The sequence below is a fragment of the Herpailurus yagouaroundi genome, unplaced genomic scaffold (genome assembly GCF_014898765.1).
Source record: "Herpailurus yagouaroundi ecotype Mexico unplaced genomic scaffold, PumYag 28, whole genome shotgun sequence".
Lineage (NCBI taxonomy): Eukaryota > Metazoa > Chordata > Mammalia > Carnivora > Felidae > Herpailurus > Herpailurus yagouaroundi.
Genome location: NW_024412376.1, coordinates 20,584,517 through 20,609,750, shown reverse-complemented (window position 1 = coordinate 20,609,750; position 25,234 = coordinate 20,584,517). Strand labels below are relative to the sequence as shown.

The window sequence follows — 25,234 nt, the reverse complement described above, 5'->3', positions numbered from 1 at the left end:
CTTTTTTTTTTTTTTTTTTTTTTCTTTTTCTTGAACTGAGCTTTGAACCCAGCTCTTTCTTTATTACTTATGTGGCTCTGGTCAATTCTGTTACCTTGATGAGCCAGTGTTGTCATCTGTAAATGGGAACAATAATACTACCTTGTGTGGTTATTAATAGGATTGAATTGTATGATTGTGTGATGGGCTAGGCTGCAAGACTGGATGCTCCAGGGCAGCCATCCATGTGGACTGTGATGTGCATGGCACTGTCCGGTTAGAGGGCCTAATACATACTAGATACCCAACACATGCTAGTTATTATTGCTATCACTAAATCCCATCCACTAGATTTTTAAAGTATAAAGAAGACAATGCCAGCAGACACAAAGTTGAGCTGTGTAAGTTGGCAGTGAAAGAGCTGCCTTTGTCTAGGCATTCAAGGCTTCATACAGATTTTAATTCTGTAGGGATAAATCAGCCATTTTGTGAGGCTGCACTTACTGTTTCAGTAAGTTCCCTATAAATAATCAGTTCTATCTCTCTTTCATATGATATGAGATTGGGAGGTGGACAAGAAAGGAACTACTGAGTCAACCTGATCCTCTGACCATGATCTCTTGTCTAGTCTGTCTTCATAGGTTTGGTGATATTAGCCTGTGCTACTGAGGAAAGATGGACAAAGGCTTACAGTGAGGTTTGGAAATTTTCAGACATTTGGAATGTGATGACACTCAGATTCTTGATCCAGTTTATATGGCCAGCAATTGATTTCGTTCATCACAGCAAAGAGAATAAAATTTGGATGGGATTTAAGACCTGGTGAATGAAATATCTGAAACTACAGGTAGATTTTTAGTAAGTATTGAGGATATAAAAGATATTGGTGTAAAGTCCTAAGGATAGTCTTTGTTTAGTTGAGGAAAAGGAAAGAAGGTGTCCTTGAATAATTCTTCAGAGTTGCAGAGTAAGTGACTTTGGTGGAGCGGGCAGAGGGGTTACATAGTATTAGATTAATGTCACATCAGTGCATCGTATGAAAGAAACTGTAATGCTATTAAGCAGTTGCTAAGAGCAAATTACAGGAAAATATTAACTGGTTAATAGAATCATAGGGTAATGGAGCTAAAGGCACTTCCAAAGATGATCTGGCCCAGCCTCTATCTTCAAGCCAGGGAATGTCTAAATCATATAAGACAAAAACGAAAACACAGACAAGCTCATCCTTATCCAACCTAAAATTTGGATGATTAATTTAGATTTGTATTTTCTTTGCCACAACCACAGACTGATGCTTGCAGTAATGGTGTCATGTAGGTGGATGACAAAAAGCAAGGCCAACTTTTCACCTCTCACTATGCATGTTCTTTGTCTAGGAGAAGCAGTGAGGTTCATTCATTCAACAGATATTGAGCATGAAGCTCTGTGACAAGAGCTGAGGATGCAACAATGAGTAAAATGGAATCCCTGCTCTTATTCCATGTGCTGCCTACTGGGATGGGAGCAGACAAATAGAGAGGTGTTATTTACTAGGTGGTGTGGCAAGTGCAGTAATATTTATTAAAAACATGTGAGTATATCACATACTGGGAATTGTGCTAAATGCTGCAGGCACCTCGATTCATCCATTCTCAGCACTACTGACTGCGTCATAAACTTACACTTGTAAAACAACACTTGAAGGGCAAACTTTTCTTTCTGGCTGGAACCTTCTTTATGGCAAATCCTAAGTTCTTCTGGCTGATGGCTTAGCGTAAATTTATGATCAGTCCTGCAGGTTTTATATCTTGTGACATATAAAGGAGGTATTTCAGGCTTTTGAAATTTTTTCCCCTCTCTCCTGCTTTTAGATTTTCAAGACTATTATGTTTCTGTGGGTTTCAAAAATCCTTTTCTGAGCTCTTTCTCTTTGCATTTTTACAGTAACAATTCTAATTCTCCCTAAGGCAGATGGAACCTTCTGGTTGAAGAAGTGAAATGTCATATGCAAGAAAGTGGGGAAGAAAAAGGAATAAGAATATGTTTCAACATGTCATGTTTCTTTTACAGTATATATGGAAATACATGCCTACTTAGATAGTTATTGACTTCAGGATTCAATGAACATCCTCATCTAAAGATATTTATATTTTAACTGCAGATAATTTTTTTTTCTAGAGGGTACAAGTGAGCAAAGGGTAAAGAGAGAGGGAGAGGGAGAGAGAGAATATCATGAAGGACAGAGAAAAGGAAGGAAAGAGAGAGAGAGAGAGAAGCAGGGCTCACCAGAAGCAGGGTTTGTGCTCACTGGAAGCTGGGCTTGTGTTCACCCAACTTGGTACTTGAACTCACAAACCATGAGATCATGACCTGAGCCGAAGTCAGATACTTAACCGACTGAGCCACCCAGGTGCCCTAACTGCAGATAATTCTTAAACCTACATAACTCTTATACCATAGTTTAATTATAAGTATGGAATTTCAAGCATCAATGTACTAAGTAGATTTTTAAATTTTTTAAATCAATTTTTCTCCTTTGCAGAATCCACTGAGCTAATGATAGCCTATATAAAATTGTTCCTTTATGTAAATTAGTTAATTTTCAACCTTTATTACAGCTTCTATAAAATGTTCACAGGCACTGCTTGCTCTTCTACATTTCTGCATTTGACTCTCTGCATATCCTACTACACATATGTATGATTATGGTTCTCTAAAGTAATCATTATACTGATGATAACGATCCAGAATGGTCATAAAGATAGTCTCTGATTACATTTAACAGCAAATATAAAGACACACTTCTTCCTGCTTGGGCATATTTAATGGTAAATGGTATGGTAATGAAGTAGACAGCCATGATGGCCAATTTGGTCAGTCTGGTACCTGAGTAGAATAGAAATTAGCCAATGGGAACAGAAACACCTTCCCATTGCCTTTATTGTATTACTGGTCCATGACATACTGCTCAGGCTCCTAAACTGAGCGCTTATTAATCAAAAGAATGAGTTTGGATCCTGAGGCTCACATTTGTTATAAATGCAAATGCATTTTCAGGTATCCTAATTAGCAAGATGTCTGTCGGGTGGGACCCCTGAATCCTGTGCATTCTCCTCTCCTCTCACCATGGCTTTGAGTGGACTGCATTGTGCTGGCTGTTAAAATCCTTGATTGAATACATTCTGTTCCAGAACTTGGACAGACTGGGTGAAGAGGGCCTGAATGAAAGTATATTCTTATCTGTTCTTTGGATCTATACTCATTGATCTCTCTCAGTCTTTGGTAGGATTGTCTTCCTTCCTGGATGAACAGGAACAAATTTGGGAACCACTTGAAGTGACACAATATGAAGACCATGGAAGCTGCATGTGTGGCTGGGCACTTTAGAGAATGTGCTAGGGAGAGCATGGTTAGGTAGTATCTGTCTTCTTCCTGAAGTCCAGGTTATATCTGTAAACACACATTGCTCTGCTTCTCTTCTCCTTTCTATCTTCCTGTTTGTGTTTCTTCCCCTCTCTTGTTCCCTTCTCCATCATCCCATAACCATGTTACAGGATGGAGTGAATTTGTGTTTGCTCTCCAGACAGCATGAGAAACAGCAGATGTGCTACAGGATCGGCGGGGAGAGGTATAGTGCTCACTGCACTGTACCAAGAATAAACAGGGAAATTTAATTACCATTATTACTATCATTTTATTTTAATTCCAGTTAGTTAACATACAGTGTTATAGTAGTTTCAGGTGTTCAATCCAGTGATTCAATAATTCCATACATCACCTGATGTTGATCATGACAAGTGGACTCCTTCATCCCCATCACCTATTTCACCCATCCCCCACCCAATTTTGCTCTGGTGACTATCAATTTGTTCTCTAGTTAAGAGTCTATTTCTTGGGGCGCCTGGGTGGCGCAGTCGGTTGAGCGTCCGACTTCAGCCAGGTCACGATCTCGCGGTCCGTGGGTTCGAGCCCCGCGTCGGGCTCTGGGCTGATGGCTCAGAGCCGGGAGCCTGTTTCCGATTCTGTGTCTCCCTCTCTCTCTCTGCCCCTCCCCTGTTCACGCTCTGTCTCTCTCTGTCCCAAAAATAAATAAACGTTGAAAAAAAATTAAAAAAAAAAACAAAAAAGAGTCTATTTCTTGCTTTCTCTCTCTCTTTTTCCCCCTTTGCTCGTTTTCTTTCTTAAATTCCACATATGAGTGAAATCAAGTGGTATTTGTCTTTTATCTGACTGACTTATTTCGCTTAGCACAATACTCTCTAGGTCCATCCATGTCATTGCAAATGGCAAGATTTCATTTTTTATGGCTGAGTAATATTCCATTGTGAGTGTGTGTGTGTGTGTGTGTGTGTGTGTGTGTGTGTGTGTGTACAGTACAATAATACTGTAAGTAATGCTGCTATAAACATAAGGGTGCATGTATCTTTTTTGTTTTATTTTATTTTTTTAATTTTTAGAGAGCCTGCACATGTGTATGTGGGGAGGGACAGAGGGAGAGGGACAGAGGAATCTTAAGCCAGCTTCACACCCAGCTTGGAGCCTGAGTTGGGGCTTAATCCCATGACCCTGGGATCATGACCTGAGTCAAAATCAAGAGTCGGATGTTCAACTGGCTGAGCCACACAGGCGCCTCAAGGTAGCTCTATTTTTAGGTTTTTGAGGAACTTCCATTCTGTTTTCCACAGTGGCTGCACCAGTTTGAATTCCCTCCAACAGTGCACAAGGGCTCCCCTTTCTCTATATTCTCACCAACACCTGTTGTTTCTTGTGTTGTTGATTTTAGCCATTCTGACAGGTGTGAGGTGATATCTCTCGTAGTTTTGATTTGCAATTCTGTGATGGGAAGTGATGATGAACATCTTTTCATATGTCTGTTGCCCATCTCTATGTCTTCTTTGGAGAGATGTCTATTCATGTCTTCTGCCCATTTTTTAATTGAATTATTTGTTTTTTGGGTGTTCAGTTTTAGAAATTCTTTATATATTTTGAGATACTAACCCTTTATCAGATATGTCATTTGCAAATCTCTTCTCCCATTCCTTAGGTTACCTTTTAGTTATATTGATTGTTTCCTTTGCTGTGCAGAAGATTTTTATTTTGATTTAGTCCCAATAGTTTAGTTTTCTTTTGTTTCTCTTGCTTCATGAGACATATCTAGAAAAAAGTTGTTATGGCTGATGTCAAACAGGTTACTGCTTGTGTTCTCTTCTAGGATTTGTAATGGTTTTAAGTCTGACATTAGGTCTTTGCTATTTTGAATTTATTTTTGTGTATCGTGTAAGAAAATGGTCCAGTTTCTTTCTTTTGCATGTTGCTGTCCAGTTTTCCCAACACTCTTTGTTGAAGAGACTGTCCTTATCCCATTAGATATTCCTTCCTGCTTTGTCAAAGATTAATTAACCATATAGTTGTGAGTTTATTTCTGGATTTTCCATTATGTTCCACTGAACTGTGTATCTGTTTTTGTGCCAGTACCACATGGTTTTGATTACTACAGCTTTGTAATATAACTTGAAGTCTGGAATTGTGATGCCTCCAGCTTTGCTTTGCTTTGCTTTTTCAAGATCACTTTGGCTATTTGGGGACTATTGTGGCTCCATACAAATTTTAGGATTGTTTGTTCTAGCTCTGTGAAAAGTCCTCTTCATATTTTGATAGGGAATGCATTAAATGTATAGATTGCTTTGGTTAGTATAGACGTTTAACAATATTTGTTCTTCTAATCCATGGGCATGGAATGTTTTTCCATTTCTTTGCATGTCTTCAATTTCTTTCATCAGTGTTTTGTAGTTTTCAGAGTACAGGTGTTCCACCTCTTTGGTTAGGTTTATGTCAAGACACTTTACTTTGAGTGCAATTGTAAATGGGATTATTTTCTTAATTGCTCTTTCTGCTGCTTCATCATTGGTGTATAGAAATGCCTCAGACTTCTGTACATAGATTTTGCATCCTGCAACTTTACTGAATTTGTGTATCAGTTCTAGCAGTTTTTTGGTGGTGTCTTTCCTGGTTTTCATATATAATATCACATCATCTGCAAGTGCTGTAAGTTGCATTTCTTCCTTACCATTTGGATGTCTTCTCTTTCTTTTTGTTGTCTGATTTCTGTGACTATGACTTCCAATACTATGTAAAATAAAAGTGATGAGAGTGGACTCCTTGTCTTGTTCCTGACCTTAGGGGAAAAGCTCTGTTTTTCCCCATTGAGGATGATGTTAGCTCTAAGTTTTTCATACATGGCCTTTATTATGTTGAGGAATGTATCCTCTAAACCTACTTTGTTGAGGGTTTTTATAATGAATGGATATTGTACTTTGTCACATGCTTTTTCTGTGTCTACTGAAATGATCATATAGGTCTTGTCATTCCTTTTATAAATGTGATGTATCACGCTGATTGATTTGTGAATATTGAACCACCCTTGCAACCCAGGCGTAAATCATGGTGAATTTTTTAAATGTATTGTTGGATTTGATTTGCTAGCATTTTATTATGGATTTTTGCAACTATGGCTTTCAGGGTTATTGCCCTATAGTTCTCTTTTTTAATGGTGTATTTATCTGTGGTGTGTTTATCAGTTTTAGTATCAGGATAATGCTAGCCTCATAGAATGAATTTTAAAGTTTTCCCTCCTATTCTGGTTTTTTTTTTTTTTTTTTTTGGAATTATATATAATAGGACATCAAAGCATGGGAGGCCAAAAACTGATAGAACTCCAAGGAGAAATAGGTGACTCCACAATTAGAGTTGGAAATTTCAACCTTTCTGTCAGTAATTGAGGCAGAAAATCAGTGAAGACATAACTGAATTGAACAGCACCATCAACCATCTGTATCTAATTAACATCTGTAGAACACTTCATCCAACAACAGCAGAATACACCTTATTTTCAAGCCCACACGGAACAAACACCATGATCAACCACATTCTGGGACATACAATACACCTGAATAAATTTACAAGAATAGGAATCATGAAAAGTATGCTGTCAGACCACAAATAAATTATACTAGAAATCAATAACAAAAAATAGCTGGAAACTGCCAAAATACATAGAGACTAAACAGCACATTTATGAATGACACATGGGTCAAAGAGGAATTCTTATGAGAAGTTAAATAAATCTGATTAAATAAATTTGATAATAATTTATCAAAGTATTAACTCAACTTTAAATGTTTGCTAGGGGTGCCTGAGTGGCTTAGTTGACTAAGTGGCTGACTCTTGATTTCAGCGCAGGTCATGATCTCACAGTTCATGAGTTGGAGCCGTGCATCAGGTTCTGTGTGGAGAGTGTGGAGCCTGCTTGGGACTCTCTCTCTCCCTCTCTCTCTCTGCCTGCCCTGCTTGTGTTCTCTTGTCTCTCTCTCAAAAATAAATAAATAAACATTTAAATGTTTGGTAGAATTCACATGTGAAGCCATCTGGTCCTATACTTTTGTTTGTTGGGAGTTTTTGATTACTGATTCTATTTCTTTGCTGGTTATCAGTTTATTCCTAGGTATCAAATTTTCTATTTCTTCCTCTTTCAGTTTTTGTAGTTTATATGTTTGTAGGAATTTATTATATTGTCCAATTGGTTGGCATATAGTTTTTCATAATAATCTCTGATAATTATTTATATTTCTGTGGTGTTTATTGTTATTTCTCATCTCTCATTTGTGATTTTATTTATTTGAGTCCTTCCTTTTATTTTCTTGGTAAGTCTGGCTAGCGGTTTATCAGTTTTATTGATTTTTTATTACTTATGATTTATTTTATTATTTTATTTTTAATTATTTTTTAATATGGAATTTATTGTCAAATTGGTTTCCATATAACACCCAGTGCTCATCCCAACAGGTGCCCTCCTCAATGCCCATCACCCACTTTCCCCTCCCTCCTACCCCCTATCAACCCTCGGTTTATTCTCAGTTTTTAAGAGTCTCTTATGGTTTGGTTCCCTCCCTTTCTAACTTATTTTTCCCTTTCCCCTCCCCCATGGTCTTCTGTTAAGTTTCTCAGGATCCACATAAGAGTGAAAACATACAGTTTCTGTCTTTCTCTGTATGACTTATTTCATTTAGGAGAGTGTTATGCTAAGTTTTATTGATTTTTAAAAATAACCAGTCCTAGTTTCATTGATCTGTTCTATTGTTCTTTTAGTTTGTATTTCATTTATTTCTGCTTTAAACTATATTATTTCCTTCCTTCTGCTGGTTTTAGGTTTCGTTTTTTTCTAGCTCCTTTAGTTATAAGGTGAGGTTGTTTCAGATATTTTTTGCTACTTGAGGTAGGTCTATATTGCTATAATCTTCCCTCTTAGAACTGCTTTTGCCACATCCCAGATTTTGGACCACTGTTCTCATTTTCATTTGTTTCCATGTACTTTTTTATTTCTTCTTTTATTTCCTGGTTGACCCATTCAGTGTTTGGTAGCATGTTATTTAACTGCCATGTATTTGTGATCTTTCTGAATTTTTTCTTGTGGTTGACTTCTACTTTCATAGTGTTGTGGTCAGAAAAGATGAATGATATTATTTTGATCTTGAATTTGTTGAGGTTTGTTTTATGGGATAATATGTGATCTATTCTGGAAACTGTTCCATGTGCCCTTGAAAAGAATGTGTATTCTGTTGTGTGCTGAAGTAACTGTTAAGTCCATCTGGTTCAGTGTTTCATTCAAAGCCATTGTTTCCTTGTTGATTTTCTGTTTAGATGATCTGTCCTTTGATATAACTGTGGTGTTAATGTCCCTTACTATTATTGTATTATTATTGATTACTTCATTTATATTATTATTAACTGTTTTATGTATTTGGGTGCTTTCATAGTGAGTGCATAAATATTTACAATTGTTATATCTTCTTGTTGGATTGTTCCCTTTATTATTGTATAGCCTTCCTTACTCTTATTATAGTTTTTGCTTTAAGGTCAATTTGTCCAATATAAGTATTGCTACTCTGGCTTTCTTTTTACATCCATTTGCATGATAGATATTTCTCCATACCCTCACTTTTAATCTACAGGTGTCTTTATGTCTAGAATGAGTCTCTTAGAGGCAGTATGTGGATGGGTCTTGTTTTCTTATCCATTCTGTCACCCTATGGCTTTCAACTGGAGCATTTAGTCCATTGCATTCAAAGTACTTTTGATAGATACATATTTTTTTGTCATTTTATTTCTTGTTTTGTGGTTGTTTCTGAAGATTTTCTCTCATCCTTTCTTGTCTTTCTCTCCTGCTTGGGTTGCTAAAATTCTTTAGTGATATATTTAGATTTCTTTTCTTTGCATGTTTATTGGTGGTTTTTGATATATGGTTATCATTAGGTTTGTATAGAACCTCTTCTGCATACGTTAGTCTATTCTTTTTTTTTTTTTTTTAATTTTTTTTTTCAACGTTTATTTATTTTTGGGACAGAGAGAGACAGAGCATGAACGGGGGAGGGGCAGAGAGAGAGGGAGACACAGAATCGGAAACAGGCTCCAGGCTCTGAGCCATCAGCCCAGAGCCTGACGCGGGGCTCGAACTCATGGACCGCGAGATCGTGACCTGGCTGAAGTCGGACGCTCAACCGACTGCGCCACCCAGGCGCCCCATACGTTAGTCTATTCTAAGTTAATGGTCAGTTAAGGTTGAATGGGTTCAACCCGTTTCTCAACTCCCCATGTTTTAGGTATATGTCATTATATTTCATTTCTTTTTTTGTGAGTTTCTTGACTCATTTTTCACAGAAATATTCATTTTCACTGCTTTTATGTTTCCTACCTTTATACTGTGATTTTTTGGTCTTTCCTTTCCACTCAGAGTCTCCTTTAATATTTCTTGCAGGGCTGATTTTGTTGTCACGAACTCCTTTAGTTTTTGTTTGTCTGTTTTTGTTTGTCTTGATCTCTTCTTGTATTCTAAATGATAGCTTTGCTAGACAGAATATTCTTGGCTGCAGGTTTTTCCCATCCGGTACTTTGTAAATTTTTTTTTAAGAGTTATTCATTTTTGAGAGAGACAGAGTGGGAGCAGGGGAGGGGCAGACAGATAGGGAGACGCAGAATCAGAAGCAGGCTCCAGGCTCTAAACTGTCAGCACAAAGCCCGATGTAGGGCTCGAACTTGTGAACCAAGAGATCATGACCTGAGTCCAAGTCAGATGCTTAACCAACTGAAACACCCGGGTGCCCCCACATCCAGTGCTTTGAATATACCATGCCACTCCCTTCTGGCTTGCAAAGTTTCTGTTGAAAAATCTGCTAGGCTTATGGGTTTTCCCTTGTAAATGACTGACTTCTTTTGTCTTGCTGCGTTTTTCCTGTAGCACCATATTTTGCAAATTTAATTACAATGTGGGTCTGCTTTTGTTGATTTTGATGGGATTTGTCTGTGCCTCCTGGATCTGGATATCTGTTTCCTTCCCCAGATTAAGGAAGTTTTCAGCTATTATTTCTTCAAATATATTATCTGCCCCCTGTTCTCTTTCTTCTTCTTCTGGGCCTCCTATAATATGAACGTCATTATGTTTGATGGAGTCACTAAGTTCCCTAAGTCTTGTTTTGTGTAATTCTTTTTTTCCTCTCTTTTGTTCAGCTTGATCACTTTCCATTACTCTGTCTTCTTGGTCAGTAATTCATTCCTCTGTGTTTCTCATTTCACTTATTGAGCCCTCTATCTTTGCTATATTATTCCTTATCTCTGTATTAAGGGTCTTACTCATGTCTTCCACTCTTTTCTCAAGTCCAGTGAGTATCCTTATGATCACTGCTTTATATTCTCTATCATTCATGTTACTTATATCTGTTTGGCTTAAATCTCTGGTCATGGCCTTGTCCTATTTTTCATTTGGGACACATTTTTCTGTCTCCTCATTTTGTCTGCCTCTCTGTGTCTGTTTCTCTGTGTTTAGAAAGTCTGCTGTGCTTTCTGCTCTTGAATATAGTGACTTTATGAAGAGGGAGTCCTGTAGTGCCTTGCACTGCAGTGTCCCCGGTTCAACAGCATTTCAGGAGAATATCCTCTGTGTGTTGCTTGTGTCCTGCTATTGTGTCTGAATCACTTTTCATTTCAGTGCAGTCATCTGCACTGACTCTCAGCCCCTTGCGGGCTGTGCTTGGTCTCTGTGGTGTTAGTGGGACCTGGGCAGGCCAGCTGTAAGGGGGCATGCCGTCTGGGCACTTGGGAGCAGAGCAGTAGTGTTAGCAAAATTTGTGTTGGGCCACTAGTCCTATTGCCAGATCCCCTGAAACGCTGCTGTGGCTGGGTGCCCTGGGGCGGCTGAGTGCTGTGCCCCAGCAGCTGTGCACTGAGTGGCTGGGCGCCTTGCACAATGGTGGCTGGGCCCTGCGATCTGGCTGGGCAGCACTCTCACGCAGCTTTAACAAAATTTGCCCTGAGGCTGAAGCTACAAGTGTCTGTGTAGCCCCACTTTCCACAGGTGGCTCTGTGTTTATATTGGGGTACTGGGCGGGGGGAGGAAAATGGTGCCTGCCAGCTCCCTCATTTTCAAAAATATCTCCCAACCCACCCCGAAATCAGTATGAACACATCTGTCTCCCATCTGCCCCCCTACCCTGCACTGTATAAACTGCCATTTTTACCTTGCCTCTCCACAAGCTGCTGTCTCTTTAAGGGCGACAATGCAGCCATCCCTCTCCCTTCAGTCTCACCCAGTGCTGAGTCAGCTGACGTTTAAAGCTCCACATCCAAGTCCCACTGGTTTTACAAACTCACAGAATTTACCCCTCTGGATTTTAAGCCAAACATTTTGGGGATTAGTCTTCCCCACGTGAGTTCCCTGGTATGATGGCCCGCTTCCCTGCCCTCTCTGCCCATGCAGCTCCTTCGCTCCTGCCAGAGGCTCCCTCCACTTTCGGACCTTCCTAACCTTTCAGCTACAGTTTCTTCTTTATATTTAGTCGTGGAATTTCTTCTGCCAGTCTTTGGCTTGCTCTCTGGTTTATTGACTTGGATGTGGATGATATCTGGTTGAAAACATAGGACAGGGTGAGCTCAGGGTCCTCCTACTCTGCCACCCTCCCAAACTCAAAAAAACACCACCTACCATCATTATTATTTATTACAGTGTGTCCTACCTATATTGTCATTGGTCTAGTGACATTTCTTTTTTTTAAATTTTTTAAAATTTGTATTATTTTTTTAATATTTATTTAAAGAGAGAGAGAGAGAGAGAGAGAGAGAGAGAATGAGAAGCAGGCTCCAGGCTCTGAGCTGTCAGCACAGAGCCCAATGTGGGGCTCAAACTCACAGGCTGTGAGATCATGACCTGAGCTGAAGTCAGAGGCTTACCTGACTGAGCCACTCAGGCGCCCCTCTGGTGACTTATTTAAATGGGACAAGCAAGACATCTTAGACCTAAAATATCAAGCACCCAAGATGGTTATGATTTAGATACTATTCAGAACCATAGGGTAAAAACAAAAACAAAAGCCTTTTAATTTCGCCTCCAAATGTTCCTGAATGTCTTCTTTTTTCTTTGGTGAGAAATGGTGGTGCTGCATAAGTCTGGTTGACTCTAAGTGGTGCTTCAAGACTTTTAGCTATTTACTTGGATTCTTGAGGTCCAGGCAGTCTGCAGTCCTGTTGTGAATTGCATTAGGAAGAGAGAGGAGACGGAGATAGAGATGGAGATGGAGAGAGGTGGAGATGGAGAGAGATGGAGAGAGGGAGGGAGACAGGTGGAGAGAGGGAGAAAGGGAGAGAGAGGGGGAGGGAGGTACTGCAGAGCATAGGTGATGGGAAGGAAAGTAGTGAAGGAACTGAAATCAGAGTCTGGAATCAGAATGTACGTCTTATCAGTCTATAGCATGATTCCACTTTGGCCAGGTGATCACCGTGCTGATGCTTGCTATAATTTCTCTTTTAAAGCACAAAAAGAAATAGAGTCTTTAATAGCATTGTAAGGCTGTGAATTAGAAAACAGGAAACAAGATGCTCCTGCTGCTCTTGGGGCCTCAAGTTGTTCCTGCAATATAGTTGTGACATCCCTGAGGACATGTGTGCTACAGAATACCACAGTCCAGGTGCTGGTATTTCAGTTGGCAAAGCTCCTGCCTCTGCCTCAGACTCTTTCTCCTGCCGCCCAGGCTCCAGACAGTGACAACAAAACATTGCTCTGCATGGTCATTTGTTTGAAAAAAATAGCTTTAGAACTGTATCTGCTTTATGGTTCAGCCATTGTCTAGCCATCAAGAGACCAACTAGAGAAGAAAATTACTTAGCAAGATCAAATTTCAAGCCAGCATCATTCCCTATAAGGAAAACCACGAATTCGGCAAAAGGGAAGGCAAAGCGGAAATTCACCTTCAAAGCTAAATATTGTACCCTGGGCCAATTGTAACTCTAACTCATTGCGAGTTTAATAATCTCCTTTATGTCTCATTAAATCTGAAGTTAAGTGGTTAGCAAAAGATCTTGACTTGTTAGATTTTTCTTTCCTTACAGATTAAATTCTTATAAAGAGAGATGAGTTACTGCTTTAAATGTTTCCCGCAGTTGGATTCAGAAAGCCACTGTTTTATTAGTTCTAGACTGGGAAAACTAAGTTCTTGTGAGGGGGTGGAGGAAGCCAGCCTCACAGCAGGCGGGAGAGGGATGAGTGGTAGAAGGGCGTGGCTCAAAGCGGGAGCAAAGCAGCCAGATTGCCTCAACCCCAATGTGGGGCCCAAGCAGAGGCGTGGGAAGGAAGAACCCAGCCAGACTTTGAATCTCCCGGATGGTTCCGCCTAACAATTTCATTTTGCCTCAGGGGGGTACAAACTTTCAGAAACAAATATTTGCTGAGCACTTCCTGGGTGCAAAATAGAGAGACAAAGAGAGGCAACAAAAATAAGAGAGAAAATATTTGTGTAATGACAGTGACCACTCAGAAGATCATGTTTGTCACAGGAATGGGACAGACCAAAGTGCTTCCCAACTTTTTTGAGCTCAGCCACTCTTTTTTATTTCGATTGAATTTAACTTCATTACATTGATAAATTAACTTTAGTTAATATAGTTAAACTCTCTATGTAAATGTGAATATTTAACAAGCCATTAATTTGAACATAGCTTTTATGTGATGTAATTTCATATATCGCAGAGTGCAGTTATTATCAAAATTAGTTCTGGAGTCAGCTTCAAATTAATCCTTACTAAGCCATTGCCAGGTGTTGCTAAGAAAATCACATTTGTCAGGGTGCCCTTTGGGTCCCCTATAATTTTTGTCCAGCTGGCACCACAATATTTGCTGATCTTCTGTATTATTCACTGTCGTCTATATTATTCACTGTCTTCTATATTATTCACAGGCACACGACAGTAGTTCCTTTTCAATATTAAACGTTTGGGGGGATCTCCACATGTAATACTTAATTGAATTATTTGTTGACTGAGGAAATATATATATTTATATAAAGCTATTGTGAAATCAGAATGCTTTTCTTTTTTTTAACATTTATTTATTTATTTATTTATTTATTTATTTATTTAGAGATACGAGAGAGAGAGAGAGAGCGGGTGTGAGCACACACACACATGTGAGCAGGAGAGGGGCAGAGGGAGAGAGGAAATCCCAAGCTGGCTCCATGCTATCAGCACAGAGCCCAATTTGGGGCTTGATCAAATGATGGGGAGATCGTGACTTGAGCCAAAATCAAAAGTCTGGATGCTTAACTGACTGAGCCACCCAGGCCCCCTCAGAATGCTTTTCTTGATCACAATAATGACATGTATTTGAAAGTGGTGGAAAATATATGGGTGAGACGTATTATTCATGTGGCTTAATGATAAGATTGGGGGGCATGTAGATTCACAGACCACTTTACAGTAATGTCAGGCCCCAGGGGCAACCACTGCAGGGTTTTGACATAGAGAGTACCTTTAGCTGGCTGCCTGGGGAACACGTCACTGGTGAGACTGCAATTGAACATTGTGCTGCCAGGCCTCCCTGTTCCTAAACTTTGCCCCATAAGAATGTGGTGTCACATTGTCAGATTGCTGAGCATGATCTAGAAGCTGTTGCTACTCTCTCTATAATGGCATTTGGGGAAAGGATGGCTGTTCTACTGGCCAAATGTGACCTTAGCTGGCTTTGGAATTTGAGTGACTTGAGGAGTTTCTCTCTCTGGAACCCTGGAATGCTTATAGTAATCTCTTTCTAAACAGAATTTGCACCTAATATTGGCTTCCTACTCTTTAAAGCAGGACCCCCCACCCCCATCATGTTCAAAGTTAGCCTGCTAGAAAGGTCTAGTAAAAAGAATCCGGTATAAAATGTGTTGCTTAGGATATGATGGAGCTCTTTCCCTTGAGGCAGAAAGTAGTAGATACCTTGGGGTCGTTGTCTAGCTCACACTGAGGACCTCCCAGGATCGGTGGAAGTTCCATGTGACACTGTCCCCTGCCACAAGCTGGTTGGTACACGGTACATGCTTGACCCCAAGTGAACCTAAGTTTTTTACCTGGAAATTTAAAATTTGGACCCAAGAGACAGAGTCTGGGAGTTTTCAGAGCTGAGTCACGTCAATGACCGCTTTCTAAAGAGGAGGCCATGGACTTTAACTCATCCTTCAGTTACATGGGCTACTCCAGTATCTTCCCAATAATTCCCTAACTTAATTTTTTTTTTTTTATTAAGCTAAGCAGAAGTGGGTTCTGTTATTTGCAACCTGAAAAACTTTAATTATGTAAGTGTTTTGAGTCAGGGAAGTGGATTATCCTGTTTGGGACACTATGTTAAGTCAATTGAAAATGTTAAAGATTCCTAAAATTGAGAACTGCAGCCCACATATGCATCATGAAGTTGTGGGATTTAGCCTAACCCAGTGGGAATCTGAATAAATAATAATTTATGACCAATCTTGTGGTTTTTTTAAGAGGTGGATGGGGAATAGCTGTTTTTCCTTTTGACCATTCCCAGCTACATAAGACTTTCCCATGTGCAGAAAGTTTTTTTCACTGACCCCATGGAAAGCTCATCTAATGGTTTGGCATCATTAGACTTGACCACGTTTATCTGGCTTATACCACTTCTACTTGTTTATTAATTAAAAAAAATTATTTAGAGAGAGAGAGAGTGGGGGAGAGGCAGAAGAGAAGGAGAGAGAGAGAATCCCAAGCAGGCTCCAAGCTATCAAACCAGAGCCTGAGGTAGGGCTCAAACCCACAAACCATGAGATCATTACCTGAGCCAAAGTTGGACACTTAGCTGACTGAGCCACCTGGGCCCCTGGCTTAAAACCACTTTTAAAGGGGCAGTGCTTCTTATCTCCTTCCCTGGCAATCAGGACTGTTTTTAGAAGGAACGAGTAAAAAAGGTACCTTATTTAAAGCACTAATTTTATCTTGGTAAGTGTAAAAAATAGAAACGTTATTTTTTAAAAAGGAGTTTACATTTATGTGTTGTAATTATACCAATAAGGTAAAAATAAAAACAAGTATTTATGTTAGAAGATTTAAGAGGAAATAGAGCAGGTGCTGGTAGCTATTTGAAGCAAAATTACTCCCTTCCCCATCATTTTCTCCAGTTCTCCAGACTTCCCATAATGTGGTGTCATTGCATCTGTAATAATATGTAATGTGTTTTGAAAACATAGAACATAGAATAAACAAACACACCTAGTCCACTTTAAGATTAAAAAACTAAAGGGAGAGAGGGAAGAAAAGAGGGAGGAAGGGAGGCAAGAAGACAGGGGGAGAGAAAGAGAAGGGGGGGGAAGAGGAAAGGAGTGAAATTGGACATTCTCAAGTATTGTCAGATTGTCAGAAAAAAAGAACCTGGTAAAAAAATAGTCTTGAAAAACTTTAAACTTTGAATTTTGGTCTTGAAGTACTAGGGAATTTTTGTGTTTATTTTCAGTTTATGAATGACTGAGTTGTATTTGTGTCAACAAAAAAAAATGGAATAGAAACTAATGCACCTTTTTCTTCAATGTAACTGTTTGCAATGCTTGAGGCTCCTGGGATTGAAGCAGCTGCTGTTCAGAGAACTGCCACAGGTTTTAGATTACAAGGTCATTTGAAGAGTTGTCCACTTTATCTATTTGTCTAAAATAGAATTACATTACATGAACAACAAAGATACACGAGAGAAACCCCTTCTAGATTAGGAAAAATGGTGTTAATAAGGAACCTTTTTTAAAAAGTATAGTTGACACACAATGTTACATTAGTTTCAGCACAGTTTACAACCTAGTAATTCGAGTTTATAGGTTATGCTATCCTTACCACAAGTGCAACAATCATCTGTCACCATACAACACTATTACAATACCACTGGCTATATTCCCTATGCTGTACCTTTAATCCCTGTGACTTATTTATTTCATCACTGGAAGCCTGTATCTCCCACTCCCCTTCACCCATTTTGTCCTTCCCCGATCCCCTCCAGCAACCATCCCTTTGTTGAAAACAGCAAAAGAAAAGTTATCATTCAAATCCATAGATTTCCTCCCTAGTGGTCAGCCCTAGTATTGGAGAAGAATACCAAAATCATGTAGCTCTTACATATAAAATAGGGGAGAGTTGAAGACCAGTATTTAAAGTTAAAATGGAATGCACATGAACCTGTGGCTCTATCTGGTAACAAGAAATGCATAACATTAGGAAACTATAAAAACACCATCCAGGGAGGTCAGTCTCTGGTTTGTAATATGGGTGAGCATAAATCATCCCAATTCCATTAATTACCATCCTTTTAAGAGCACTCCAAGTCAGCACATCCTCTCCTGTGGATGATTCGAATGTGCAGGATGGTTGTAAAACACTTCTTTGGCTAATATGGATGATGACAAGAGGAGGGTGTAGTACCATTAGGGTCCTGATCTCTACAGAACATAACAAATACTTAATAAATACTGTGGTCGGTGGAGTGCCATGTGTCTCCATGCTCATCAGAGCTCATGTTTGTTTTTGTTAAAAATTTATGTCATAGCAAGAGTGTGAAAGATACCTATAAAGCTCTTTTAGCAGTTGAAAAAAATATTCTGGTTTAAGCATGGTGCTATTATAATCAAGATCACAATTTTGATCTCCACATAGTCCAATTAAATAAAACAATCTAGTTCACATTTATAAACTGAACCCCCAAGTGGGACTGGCCTTTTAAGCAATGTGCATCACTAAACATAAGATGACTGGGCTATAGAATGTTTATGACATGTTTGCCTGTCACAATTACTGGAAAAAGCAACATGAAGACCTTGGTCTTATGTTTCAAGGACAGCACATTATTGACAATATAGTGAGAAAGTGCTAGACCTAGGTGCAATCCCAGGCCACTTACCAGCCATATAACCTTGGGCCCTCGAACTGTGGTTGTTCCATCGGGAAAATATATATAATAGCCTTATTCCTTTATCACAAGGGTGTTGCGGAGAATAAAATGAATAAGAAATATCTTTGTAACCCTAAAGTGTTTATACAAGTGGAAGATACTATTAATATTTATAGCCTAAATGCTCACAGATTTGTTAAGAGTTGCTGTTATATGTTTGTTTGGTTTTCCCCGGGGGTAGCTTTAAAAAATGTGGCCTGCATTTCTGTGATGATGGCATTTAGACCTCTGCTTCATCAAAGTCAGGGACAAACTTTCATAAATCCTTCTTCTTTATTGAAACAGAAACCCCAGTGTCTCCAGTGGCACATTATCAATAACAAATACTCAGTTATTATGAATAAGCATGAGGCAAAGTTGATGGCCACTGCATAATTACCCTTCCACATAAATTACATTAAAAACAACATTGTGTAACACCTGCAAGACAATGCTGGATTTAGGGAAGTCATTTTTAGTTAAGAGGTTGGAGAGTAGAAGAGATGGGCAGGGCACATGCAACTGCCTTCCAATGAGCTGTAAAATACAAAGGAAAAGTAGGGGTGAGCATTGCCTTGATTTCCATTCTATACCCACCCCTTCATTCTGCACAGTGGTGTCATAAATATTAAAGCCACCAACAGAGAAGCTTTTAATTCTTTTCCTTCCACTGAAGTAGGCTTCATCTTGAAAGTCACACAAGATCTCTGAAATTATCTCTTTAAAAAATTAACTTGGTGCAGAGAGAAGCACTTCTGACCTGAAGGTGGGAGGGAGCAAGGTGTACCTTCTTATATCCACACTTTAAACTTTGACACTGTTGAATAAATTGCCCAACAATTTAAATACTGAGGGGAAAATGCCATGGTTAGTGAGAAATAAAGCATATAAAAGTTTGACTGCGGTGCCTGAGTGGCTCAGTTGGTTGAGCATCCAACTTCACCTCAGGTCATAATCTTGCGGTTTGTGAGTTTGAGCCCCACATCAAGATCACTGCTGTCAGCGCAGAGCCTGCTTCAGATCCTCTGTCCCCCTCTCTCTCTGCCCCTCCCCCACTTGTGCTCACTCTCTCAAATAAGTAAACATTAAAAAAAAAAGTTTGACCAATGACTGATAATATAAAAAGGAGAAAAATCTCCGTGAACTGGGAAAGGTACTTCAAAATCAGGCTGGGTTAAGGCTAAGCCACAAAGGCCAGCCTTCAAAGCCCTTAAATCTTTGCGGAGCCTCTGGGTACTAGGTTGGAATATCAGCATCCAGATCACAAGAAAAGTGCTGTCTTGTGTTCTGAAATATGTCAGGAGGAGGGGAAGCAGATAAGCTCCGCCAGGCAGAAAGACAGCTTCTCATTCCTTCTTAAAATAATCAATTAATTAATTAATTAATTAATTTTTAAATTTACATTCAAGTTAGTTAGCATATAGGGCAATAATGATTTCAGGAGTAGAATCCAGTGATTCACACCCTACATATAATATCCATTACTCATCCCAACCAGTGAGCTTCTCATTCCTATAAGGACTCATGCCAAGTATATTTTCCTCAGGCTTTTAAATAGAAAGCTCTAGTTTCTTGAGATACAATGCAGAGTTGCTGCAACTGTTAATGTGTGGAAAAGAATGGGGTTCTTGCTGAGGGAGGCATTGGACCTCCTTTGAGGATGGCTTCAATTTTGATGCATTTCTCATGAGAGGGAGAAGGGGATATTTCCTTTTTTTTTTTTTTTTCTGGATACTATGCTCATTAAATCATCTTGTAGACCTGACTCAAATATAGCCTTAGCCCGTACAGTTGGGGAAAGATAAAGAGAGTTTCCATGTATTTTGAATAAGGTCTTTTGCTTGAAGTGGGTATTAACAATATTGATGTAGGTGCTTATTTAAGGGTATACATGTATGAGATCCATGAGAATGCTTGCCAACACCTAATGTCCATCAATAACCAAGAAAGTATGGCATATGCTTGCTTTGACATTTCTATTCTCAGTTTTTTATATTAATGAATTAATGGTTGATTTTTACAGATAGTTGTTAGGATATCTCACAATGATAATTATGCTTGTGGTTATTTTCCACAACCTAGATTAATTGCTAGGTCATTTAAAAAATTATAAAGCTCAGGGCACCTGGGTGGCTCAGTCGGTTAAGTATCCACCTTCAGCCCAGGTCATGATCTCACGGTTTGTGGGTTCGGGCCCCATGTGGCACTCTGTGCTGACAGAGCTTGGAACCTACTTCAGATTCTGTGTCTCCCTCTCTCTCTCTCTCTCTCTCTCTCTCTGCCCCTCCCCTGCTCATGCTCTCTCTGTCTCTCAAAAATAATATTTAAAAACAATTTTTTTAAATCATAAAGCTTCTGGGGATGCCTGGGTGGCTCATTTGGCTGAACGTCCAACAAGGCTCAGGTCATGATCTCATGGTTTGTGCATTCAAGCCCCACGTTGGGCTCTACGCTGACAGCACAGAACTTACTTCAGATGCTCTGTCCCTATCTCTCTCTCAGCGCCTGTCCCACTCATGCTGTCTCTCTCTCTCTCAAAAATAAGCATTAAAATTTTTTAATTTAATTTTATTTTTTTATCAGTGAATTTTTATTTTTATTTTTTTATTTTTTATTTTTTTCAATATATGAAATTTATTGTCAAATTGGTCCTTTAAGACTATTTTGCAAATAATTCCACTATAAGTTCAATTTAATAGCTCATTTTCTGATGACTTTTGGCTATGATATATACTATGAAAATAGTGCAATTTTATATGAAAGCAGTATCAGCTTTTTTCTAGGATGAGGTTAGGAACTGGATATTATTTGATGGTATTTAGCTAGAGGAAGCCTCCTCCTGTGTGGTTTTCAAGAGAATCATTCACACAAAGGATAATGTTAAATAAGAAATAGTGTATTTGCCTTTTAAAAATGTTTTTGAGTCTGATCTAAGCATGTTACTAGCACCTACTCTCGACATGAATAGTTTCATGGAAAAGAGGTTTAGCAGTGCATTATAAAGGATGCAGGTAACTTCAGAGATTCTAATAAAAGAAACAGTTTATTACTGGCAGCTCCCAAGGTCATGGTCTCAGAGAGTTCAATATTAAAACAAGCCTTGAGAGAAAGAGTTGTGTGACCAATGGGTACTTTCTAGCTTCTTCCTATGTATATTGTACACAGGTAGGGACACAAAAATACATGCAACAATTTGTATAGGGGTAAAATCCTGGACTCTAGGATCATATGCTTTTGGTCCTAATCAAAGTAACATTCCTTGTTATGTGATGTCCATGCTACTAAGATGGTGTATGTGGCTTACACCAGAGGCCAATGTAGAGCTTTTACATCTTCAGAATCCTAAAAATTGAACTTCTGCCCCCTTCACCTTGGGATAGCTATGTGATACAAGAACCTCTGACTGCATCATTGAAGCAATGATTAGCCAGCCTGCATGCAAAAATAAAGAAATGGCCATGGTGACTTAATTGATCCTTCTATGTGGGCCTAACTGAATGTCTAAAAGTTACCTTAAAATTAATATGTTCAAAACAGGAGTCTCCATATCCAACCTCTATTTTATTTTCTTAATAAAAAAACTGTTTATTTTTGAGAGAGACACTGAATGGGGGAGGGCTAGAGGAAGGGGGACAGAGGATCTGAAGCAGGCTCTGTGCTGATGGCAGAGAGCCTGATGCAGGGCTTGAACTCATGAGCTGTGAGATCATGACCTGAGTGCCTCCTAAGCTCTATTTTAAACCTGCATATTGGGGCGCCTGGGTAGCTCAGTTGGTTAAGTGTCCGACTCCTGCTCAGGTCATGATCTCACAGTTTGTGGGTTCAAGCCCCACATCAGGCGCTGTCTGACAGCTCAGAGCCTGGAGCCTGTTTTGGATTCTGTGTCTCCTTCTTTCTCTGCCCTTCTCCAGCTAGTGGTCTGTCTCTTTCTCTCAAAGATTAAAAAAAAAAAAAAAAAGTTAAACCTGCATACCCTCAAGTTTTTCCAGTATAGTTAATAGTACCCAGTTGCTTGGGCTAAAAATCTGATTCACCCTAATTTCCTCCTTTTTCCTACTTGCATCCACAGTGCCTGGTACATCAAGAAGTCCTCTCGATTTTACCACCAAAATGTCTTCTGAATCCATACCCTTCTCACTGTTTTTACACTACTATACGATTCCAAGCCTCTATAATTTCTGCCTGGATTACTGGGACAGTGTTGTAACTTTGGCCCTGCTTCCATTCTTGCCTTCTTGCTGTCATTCCCAGCACCAGAACCAGAGCTGGGGTTTGAAATGTAAATCAATTCATATCCTTTCTTGTGTAAAATCTTCTTAGGGCTTCCCACTGCATTTAGAATAAAATCTCAACCTCTTAGCCAACCTGGCCATCATGGTCCTTATGGTTCTTCATGGTCTAGTGTCTGTCTGCTTCTTGCACCTCCTCTTGACCATTCTCCATGCCACCCCCAACTCTGCTTCAGTCTCTGTGGCCTTGCTTCATCTGATCTTTGATTCATTTTTATTTAGGCTAAATTAATGCCTCCTTAAAGAGGCCTTCTCTGACACCTTAAACTAAATAAGCCACCTGTACCCCAGGACTATTACTTAATTCTATTTTATTCTTAGTATTCTTTAATATAAGATGATCCCATCTGTTGATGTACATATTGTTATCTCCTCTTGCAATGGAAGTTCCAAGTCTACTCATTGCCACATCCCCAGGGACTAAAACGGTGTTTGGCTTGCTCTATAAAACAAGCATTATTTATTGAGGTTTTTCAGTAAATAATGGTTTAATAAGTGAGTAATCTTAAAAAGTCATCCCGCCAAAGTAAATGTTGCCCACTCAGTGTTCTGCAGTATATTGGACCAGTGGATTTGGCATCCTTGCCTTTTGGGAAGAATCAAGACAAAAGTGAGAGAGATGTGAGCACATGGGTGAATATTTTCCTATCACTTTAGACAAAGTAGTTAATAAGGAAGCACTGAGTTCCTGTTGTGTATTAAGTAGCATGTGTTAGGTGCTGTTAAAGACATATAAGTTATGGAACATGTTGGGTAGTGGGATGTGTGTGTGTGAGCAACACAAATTAACAAAACGGGCATTATTTGCTAATAAGTACAATAGGAATTTAGAAGGAAAGATCACTGTGAAATGCAATAGTTGGACTAGGCTTGATTGGAAAAAAGGAGGATCATTCTGTGGCACATGTGCACAAAGAATCTGAAAAGGCAGAGAAGAGAAGAAGGTCTTCCCAGGTAGAGTACGGGTCATAAAGGAAGGAAAGGAGAAGGAAACAAATATTGCTTTGGGCCAGATTTTGCTGTTAGAAAGCCAAGAAGAGACTGGATTAGCTTCTGCTCAAAGTATGCATATTTAGAATGCTCAAATATTTAGAGTCCAAAAGGATTCAGACTGGGCCTATAGAAATAAGTCAGTGGGATGGAAGGTGATTTATTAGAGCATTCTTTTCCTCTCTAAGTCTCTGGTGGTAGTTTTCTTGGGGACTGGATTTCATTCATTAAACAAGTATTTATTACCTGCCTCCTCTGTAGCAGGCACTGTGCTTGTTACTGGGGTTCAACAGTAAACAAGAGATCACAGTCCTTGTGCCCAGGAGTTTAGAATCTCCCCAAGGAGATAAATAATATGTGAATAAATTCATAATAATGGTTTGAGCATAATTTAAAAATTGTACATTTCAGGAAAAGTCTTTTATACCAGTAATTTGGGAAGAGGTAGAGGAAGAGGATGGGTTAGAGAGGAGAGGATGCTATTAAGAGGTCATTTGCGAGGCTCTTTGCGGCAGTGTGTTAGGAAGGATAGAAGCCTGGCTGCCCCCTTTGGTAGTCTGTGATAAAACAAAACTGCAGCTGCGGAAGGTGCAGTGACAGTGGTCCCAGGTGAAGGCTCTTCTCTCTCTTTTTGTCTTTCATTCCCTCCCTCTCACCTTTAGACATTGCTGTCAATTTAATCACAGTGGTGGAAAAAGTACAGAAGCAATGAACAGTGCATGATAAACATATGCCTGATAGCAATGTATGCTATTGGGAAGAAACTGGTGAACATGATTATAAACATTTGGAGGGCAAATGTCAGGTGGGAGCTCTTCATTCATGGTCTGGAGAGGCACGGAGAAGCTATTCACTAATTTTCATTGTTAGAATAATGGAGCCCTCCTCACAGGAATATCCATAGCCTCCTCCAAGACATTGCCAATCATGGGCAGTTAATAAATGATCAATGATCTGATTCTGACAGAAAGAGATTCCTCAGAGAATTGTGGAATGTTTCAGCTTTACCTTAGTCCTTTCTCTTGCATTTTGGATTAGAATTCAATGACAGTTGCTTCTGCAAAGAGAGTGATTCAAACACTCCTTGGTTATGTAGATTCATGTTTTATCCTGGAGTATTACCCTAACATTTTCATGGTAGGCTTTGAAGGTCTATTTTCGTAATATACACAATATGTTAAAAAATGTAAGTCCTCAAATGTAAAACCAACTCTAAGCAAAGCCAAATACACTTTGTCATGATTGAACAATTACCAATGATCAGATGTCTGTCACACCATTTTATTCTTCCTGTATTAGTCTGCTAGGATTGCCATTACAAAGTACCATGACTGTGTGACTTAAACAACAGAAATGTATTTCTCACAGTTCTGGAGGCTAGAAACCCAAGATCAAGGTGTTGGCAGGTTTGCTGTCTCCTGAGACCTCTCTCCTTGCAGATGGTTGTCTTCTTTCTGTGAAGACATGGCCTCTTCTGTGCATGCTTCCTGATGTCTCTTTGTGTGTCTAAATTTCTTCTTCTTACAAGAACACCAGTCAGATTGGATTAGGGTCAACCCTAATGGTCTCATTTTACATATATTTTTAAAATTTTTTATTTATTTATTTTGAGACACAGACACACAGACACACAGACACACAGACACACAGATACACACACACACACACACAGAGAGAGAGAGAGAGAGAGAGAGAGAGAGAGAGAGAGAGAGAGAGA

The 25,234-nt window shown here is 39.3% G+C and overlaps 1 protein-coding gene and 1 long non-coding RNA gene across 7 annotated transcripts in view; one reads left to right on the top strand and one right to left on the bottom strand.

The window, feature by feature from the left end:
* MFAP3L (microfibril associated protein 3 like) overlaps positions 1-25,234 on the bottom strand; it is a 136,347-nt gene that overhangs the window by 22,553 nt on the left and 88,560 nt on the right. The window contains exon 5 of one of the 6 annotated variants that reach the window (XM_040470680.1): positions 18,699-18,775. The exons of the other annotated variants lie outside the window; for them this stretch is intronic. Coding sequence (XP_040326614.1) covers positions 18,714-18,775 — 62 coding nt within the window. The 3' untranslated portion in view covers positions 18,699-18,713. Of the gene's footprint in view, positions 1-18,698; positions 18,776-25,234 lie in introns of those variants that run through there. 6 annotated transcript variants of the gene reach the window in all.
* LOC121027361 (uncharacterized) overlaps positions 1-25,234 on the top strand; it is a 147,263-nt gene that overhangs the window by 70,057 nt on the left and 51,972 nt on the right. The gene's annotated exons all lie outside the window — the stretch shown is intronic.